General features: G+C 43.4%; 1 protein-coding gene across 1 annotated transcript in view; it reads right to left on the minus strand.

Moving 5' to 3' along the window:
• Positions 1–5529, minus strand: part of Cop1 (COP1 E3 ubiquitin ligase) — a gene marked incomplete in the record, with an annotated part of 182023 nt that extends 176494 nt beyond the window's left edge. The window contains 1 exon segment of the mRNA XM_008826109.3: positions 4257–5529. Within this exon segment, the coding sequence (XP_008824331.1) occupies positions 4257–4672 (416 nt within the window).
• Between the last annotated feature and the right edge of the window lie 1538 nt (positions 5530–7067).

Raw genomic sequence — 7067 nt, forward strand, 5'->3', positions numbered from 1 at the left:
GCTGGGGTTACAGGTTTGAACACTGCAACATTTACTTTTTAACTTTTTTCATTTTCATTTACTTTGCGTGTATGTGTGAGTGTGTCACGTTGAACATGGGTAGGTCAGAGAACAATTTTTAGGAGTTGGTACTCTCATTCTACTGTGGGTTCCACGGACCAAAATCAAGTTTTCAGGCTTGCGCAGCAAATGCTTTTACCAGTCTAAGCCATTTTGCCATTCCCCAAATTAACTTTTGTCAATACTTTAGTGATACAGCATCTATTAAAGAGAATCCAGAACAGTCCAGGGGTGGTGGTACATGCCTTTAGTTCCAGCACTTAGGAGGCAGAAGCAGGTGGATCTCTGAATTTGAGGCCAGCCTGGTCTGCATAGCAAGTTCCAGGCCAGGCAGAGCTACACCTAGTGAGACCTTCTCTTGGAAAAAGGAACAACAAAAAATTATGCTAAAGATTGAACCTAGGGCCTCATGCATACTAGGCACCCACAGAAAAATATAACCCAAAAACAAGAGGAAAAACAGCCAATAAATAAAGACAGTAGAATAACTACAAAAGAACTTCTAAACAAATACTACTAAAGTGGTGGTGGCAGCATTGAGACATAGCCCAACACTGCCACCAGCAGCCTGCGTTCCCTCCTCTTAGGGACCTCCACTCAGGTAAAGGCAGATCCTTGATTCCGCAGCTACAGAAAAGAATCACAAGTCATTTCAGGGAAAGCCAGAGTTAAGGAGTTTACCAAGGATTCACAGAGAGGGCCGTGCAGGAAAAGGATAATATACAATCCTAAGACATGGATGCAGTCTTCTCACTTACATATGCAATTACAGAGGCTACATATGTGATTCTGTAGCTTTCCATGTTATATTCTTCAAAGGATGTAACATAAGGTTTAAAGATTAAGCAAAGCTTCCCCTTTTGTAAATGGAACTGTATGGTGATTTTTTGAGATGCACTGTTTAGATTTAGGAATGAAAGGGAAGCTACTATGGTAAAATTCATGATTTCATTTGGCCCTAAGTAAACAGTTCATTTGCTGTTTTTAACATCCTTGCTTTAAATACCTTTAGGAAATCACATTTCTGTAGGCAATTTTGGCTTCCTAAGTTTGTTGAAGTTTCTTGGTTCTCAGTCAACAGGGAAGGCAACCTAGATCCCAGGGTGAGGGGAGCTTTATTTCCTTCTCATGTCCCCTAGATTTTCCATCCTGCTATTCTGTGAAAACTGCCTACAACTTAATACTTTCCATCTTTTGTCAGAAAAATGAAAATACAAAATATAAATATCTAAAATGTTAACTCTGCAATTAAGCATAAGCTTATTATTATTATTATTATTATTATTATTATTATTATTTTGGTCTTTTTGAAACAGGGTTCCCCTGTAGCCCCAGCTGGCCTGGAGCTCACTATGTAGACCAGGCTGGCCTTGAACTCACAGAGATCTGCCTGCCTCTGCCTCCCAAGTGCTGGGACTACAAGCATGTGCCACCATGCCCGGCTACTATAAGCTTATTTTTAAATACAATAAAGCTAACAGTGGCTACTATGTGTTTCTGAAATTAGGTATGTGACTTTACTGATATAACTGTTCTCAAGGAATTGAGGGGGCATGCCCTTACCACTTCTGCCTCCTACCCACCCCAGCCTCCAATACTGAATTGTCTAAGATATAGGCAGGAAGGGCAAGAAGTATTAAGAATAAAAAGCATTATGAATGAAATAGCTGCTTCCCTCCAATCAGATCCATTTAAGAACTGCTAAGCACATTCAAATAGACAAGGAAAGTACTAAATTGAGAATCTAGAGAACTGAGATCTGAGTCTCATTTTGTCCAATCTGAAACAGCGTCTGTGTGCCTGCACAGAAAATCTTTATATCGGTATTATATTAATTCTACTTCTCAGAACTGCTGTGAGGATAAAATGAAATGTGAAATTGAAGCATATCTTTAAAATGTGCTACCCACATTACCATTATCTGAACTTCAACTTCATTTAGCTATAAAAGCATAGAATAATTTTAATTGGTTCACATTCTGGCACTGACGTATAGAAAACAAAATCAAACTATCCAGAGACCAATTAGGAATAAAAAGCGTTGCTGGGATGTTGCCTAATCCATATCCTAGCCCAAGAGTTTTATCAAAACAACCTAGTTTTCTGAAGTGAAAAATACACTCATTGATTAATCTCATCAGAAAAAGCAATAAGGGACTGAAAGTCTTACAAAGTGACATATTCAGAATTTTAAATTAAAATTTGTCATTGAACATTTTCACACTAGAATATAAAATATAATGCCAATATGACACGGTTAAGAGAACCTAGGCTGAATTTTTTTAAACAACCAAGTGTTGAATTAATAAGAATTTAATCTCAGTCCTTGTGTTGATTAGTTAAAGTGTTGATTGGTTTTAATTGTCAACTTGACACAATCTAGAGTCATCTGGAGTCTGGATCCGGCTGGCCTATAGGCATGCCTTTGGGGGACTGTCTTCATTGTTAATTGAAGTAGCTTACCCAACCCACTGTGTGCAGCACCATTCCCTGGTTTGGGACCTTGACTGTGCAAAAGCAGAGAAAAGTAGCTGAGTGGCGAGTAAGCAAGCCCAATAGGTACATTCCTTTTCTCTGTGCTCTTGGATGTGGTGCTTTAAGTACCTACCTCTACCACCCTGAAAAAATGGACAGTGAGCCAAATAACCCTTTCTTCTTCAAGGTGCTTTTAGTTAGGGTATTTATCACAACAGAAATGAAACCAGGGCATTCCTAAAAACAAACCTGGTGTCACAGCTCCTCATTCATCTCCAATTCCTATACCATACCTTATTCACTCAGACAGATGGGGCCTAAGCTATCTGTTGACTGAGTGACTGGTATTGATTTCTCACACCTGTTACACTATCTAAAACACAATGAAACCCCAAACACTCTTCAAGACAATCAATGCCCCAGGAAGCTAGCACTTTTGTTTTCTTCTAGTTTTGAAAACTTAAATGCAAATAATGGCTAAAAACTAAATTCTACAAGCTCCCTGTTTGTCTTAGAAGCTTCTACCTAATCATGTGGTGCTACTGATTGAACAGAATACAAACACCTAAATTGCAAACTGTTTACAGTTCAGTTTCAATTTAAAAAAAAGTTATTTCTGAATCCAAACAAAGGCAGAAATAAAAATACAGACACCACCATTTTCCTGCAGGAACTAGAAAAAGTAAATGTAACCAATAACGTTCCCAACAATGACAGTTTCTAGTCCTATCATATTTAGTAACACCAACTAAGACCATCTTCAACTCTGAAGTGAATCAATTTCTCCAGGAATAACTGTACAAGCCAACTTCCTACATCACTAATATTCTAAAAGTTCCTCAAAAGAGAAGGCCCAGAATTCTAACAGTGCTTAAGCAGTTAAAATTAATCTTTAATTATCCTACAAATAGATCTAAAACACAATAAAACCCCACTCTTCAAGACAATCAATTCCACCTTTCACTCAATGTAGCAAGTACCCCTGACAGAAACGACTGATACTGTGTCTCATTTAGGATACAAGCATTCCCGTCCGAAATTCCAGTATGTTACACAGTGCTAAAATAGTTATATCCGACACAGGACACTATAATAAATGCGTTCCGGTCTTCCAATTTATTCAGTTGAAACAACATTTTTCGTGAACAAGCTTTGACTCATTATTATCAACAGCAGATTTACAAGTGTCCTATCCTTTAAAATGGGAAGGATTTACACATTCCCAATTCCGAGTTGGAAGTTCTTAAAGATCATGTCCCAAAACATCCACATATATGTTTAGAGCATCATTCTACTAGATTTAAAATAGGGAGTTGACCAGAAACTGCAGAATCATGGGAAGTCTTTTATACATCTAATTTATGTGTACAAGTACTCTAGACAGATGAGACGCCTAATCCACCAGACAGCCCCCCCAAAAAAAATTCAAGATTCAACTTCCTTACACATTTTCTCCTTTTCTAACGAACCATTTATTGGACCTCCACCCTTAGGTACCATCCCCTGAACTTCACTTCCTGCACAGCAGCACGCAGCACTTACTGCTTTTATTATTCCCAATTTCCCCACACTGCCTCGAGATCCCCGTCCACCGCCCCCTCCCCAACCAAGAGCCTCAACTCTGCAAACGCCAAAAGCACCCCAGTACCAGCCGGTCTCTCTCCCCACAGGACCGCGCGACCAGAGCAGCATAAACCTGGGGGGCTGCTCTTCAAACCCACCAGACGAAGTCGTTGCTTTTGTCCTCGTAGGAGTTGAGGAGCCCGTTGCAGAGGGGGGCGAGCAGAGGTCGCTTCCTGCTGCCGCTGCCGAGACTGGAGCTGCTCCCTCCTACGCCGGCGCTGGGCCTGGCCGCGCAGCTAAGCCGGGAGAGGCCGGCGGACACCGCGCCGCCGCCCGCGCCGCCACTGCCCGACACCGCGGCCGCCACCTGCACAGGCCGCCCGGGGCCCCCGAGGCCTCCAGAGCCCGAGGCCGGGGCCGTTCCGCCGGACACCAGCGCGGCCGCCGAGGCCGCCACGGAAGGGGGCGACGGGGACGAGGATAAGGACGAGGAAGCGGAAGTCACCGAGGAGGCCGCCGAGGAGCCGGGGCTCGTCCCAGCGGAGCCCGAGCCGGCCGGGCGGCTACCGGACATCGTGACTCCCTCCCCTCCCCACGGCCCGGCTCGGAGGAGAGGGTCCGCGACTGCGACCCTCCGCCGCCGCCGGTCGATCAACCCCCGAGCATCCTGAGGACGTGTGCCCGCCGGAGGGGTTGGGGAACAATAAAGTTGGGCTCCTCACGGTAACCGCTCCACCGCATCCGACGGTAGGGGGCGGAGGGAAGTAAAGCACAGAAGCCACCAGCACCGTGGAGGCCGCCGCCGCGGCCCCGCCGCAGCCAACCGGGGCGCGCCGTGGCGGCCGTGCGCGCGCACGAGCGGCGGAAGGGGCGGGGCTCGGGGCGCGACTTCGCACGCTGCTGCGACACCCTAGCCCTCGGGAGGTCCGCCGTCCGAACTGAGTGTGGAAAGCTGTTTTCTGTTCCTGACGTAGAGAAGGGCAGGCCGTATTAATGGCGTCAAAGAGTAAAAGAGAGTGGGAAGTAGTGGGGGAATTGGTTTGAAGAACTGCGCCGGAAAGCAACTGCGCAGGCGTGCTCTAGGCTGACGCTAGCGGGTGGCCCCGGCTGTACACTCCAGGGTGAAGGAGTTGCGCCTGCGCGGGTTAGGTGTGTGGCGTGTGCTAGGGCGCGCGCATGCGTGCGTGGGTCTGGACGTAATAAGGTTCAACCCTTAGGTCTTCTGAGGCATTGGTGATGTTGCCCAATAGGATGGCAGGTGCTTCTGGATCTTGGGAATCGCTGTATTCTGGAAACAGTTGTGAGTGGACTAAGTTATCCCCTGACCTTGCTGATAATTAAGGGATTCCACGTTGTTGTGAGCAAGAAATTCAAGTCAGTGATTATCAGAAAACTCCTCCAATCAAAACCTGTTTGATGAGGATATGATATAATTGCAGCATAAGACAAGGAAACATGGCGTTTAATAAAATCTCTGGTTGCCGTATTTTGAATAGTGAACTTGATTAAAGCTTTCGATTTGCCACTTTGAGAATCTCTAAGATTAAGGAAGACAAGAAAAAAAGGTGATATTTAGTGTCCTTTCCAACGTAACCATCTAATGATTCCTAGAGGATATGGTTCGTTTTCATTTTTTTCTGGGGGATGAACAAGTCAATAAGGGCAACTAGAGGCTGCCTCTGAGCCCATTTCCTCATGCTAAGGTATCAGAGCAGGGAAGGGCCTAGATGAAGCACAGCAACCAAGACCTAGGCATTCACCTGGGCAATAAACAAGGAGGTCCACCTTCCTCTACTTAGCCACTGTTTCCATATCCCCTGATTCCTGGGTTTGTGTTAGAATTCTGGTCAGAACACTGATAACATAACGAGCTTGTCAGATTTCCAAGAAGAACCTTCATTGTCCAGTGCAATGTTAAAATTCACTTTCAAAATCCCATGGAAGTACCTGATTGTCCCTGGAAGGGATCCTCCTGTGTGCTTCTAGGGTATGTTGTTTGCATCTGTAGCATGGAGATTAATGGTTTATATGTAATTCTCCACCAGTAACCTATGGGCTTTGTGTTATACACAATGCCTGGCCAATGATAGGTACTTGTTAACAATTTCAATCCAAGCGTGATGATGAAAGTCTGTAATCCCAGTACTTGGGTGATAGAGGCAGAAGGATCAGAAGGTTCAAAGTTATCCTCCACTTAGGGAGTATGAGGCCTACATGAGTGACATGAATCTTGTTATACATACATGGAGAGAGAGAGAGAGAGAGAGAGAGAGAGAGAGAGAGAGAGAACATTACTAATACATGGGACTGTCAATCATCTAATTTTTACTTTATTTGTGTAATATCTTTCCAAATAAATTGTAAGCCCCATGAAAGCAAGGCCCGTACTGGTTTTCACTGAACATCCAATAATAATTTGTTAAAAGAACCATAAATAAATAAATGTGACTAGTATTTATTTAACACCATCTGCACATGAGGCTAAACTATCAAGGAAGAGAAAGAAGTTAAACATTGTTCCTACATTAAGAAAGCTAAGGGAATAACTGATTAGAAAAATGAATAAAATCCAATAATACCAAGAAGCACATAAGTGCTTAATTGATTAAAGCAGGTAATTACCATGGGAACTGAAGAAAGAGAAAGCACTGAGGACCAGCCATATTGTTGGGAAGAGAAAGTAGGCCCTAAGAGAAAGATGTGGCTTGTTCTATCAAATAAAAAATGAGCCAGAAAATAAGTGAAAATGCTTATTGTAAGTTGAATCTAATTTGGAAGGTAATCCAGAAACAATGGAAAACAAAGACGTGAATTAAAATAAACATTTTTTAGCAAATTAGCTTTTCAAGAAAGGTAATAAATGAGGAGCAAAAATGTCATTGGACAACAATTTTTTAAAAAATATCTATGGCTATGAAACATCTCAAAAGATGTTCAACATCACTAATAATCAGGGAAATGCAAATTAA

This window comes from Nannospalax galili, unplaced genomic scaffold, assembly GCF_000622305.1.
Source record: "Nannospalax galili isolate Female #2095 unplaced genomic scaffold, S.galili_v1.0 scaffold429, whole genome shotgun sequence".
NCBI lineage: Eukaryota > Metazoa > Chordata > Mammalia > Rodentia > Spalacidae > Nannospalax > Nannospalax galili.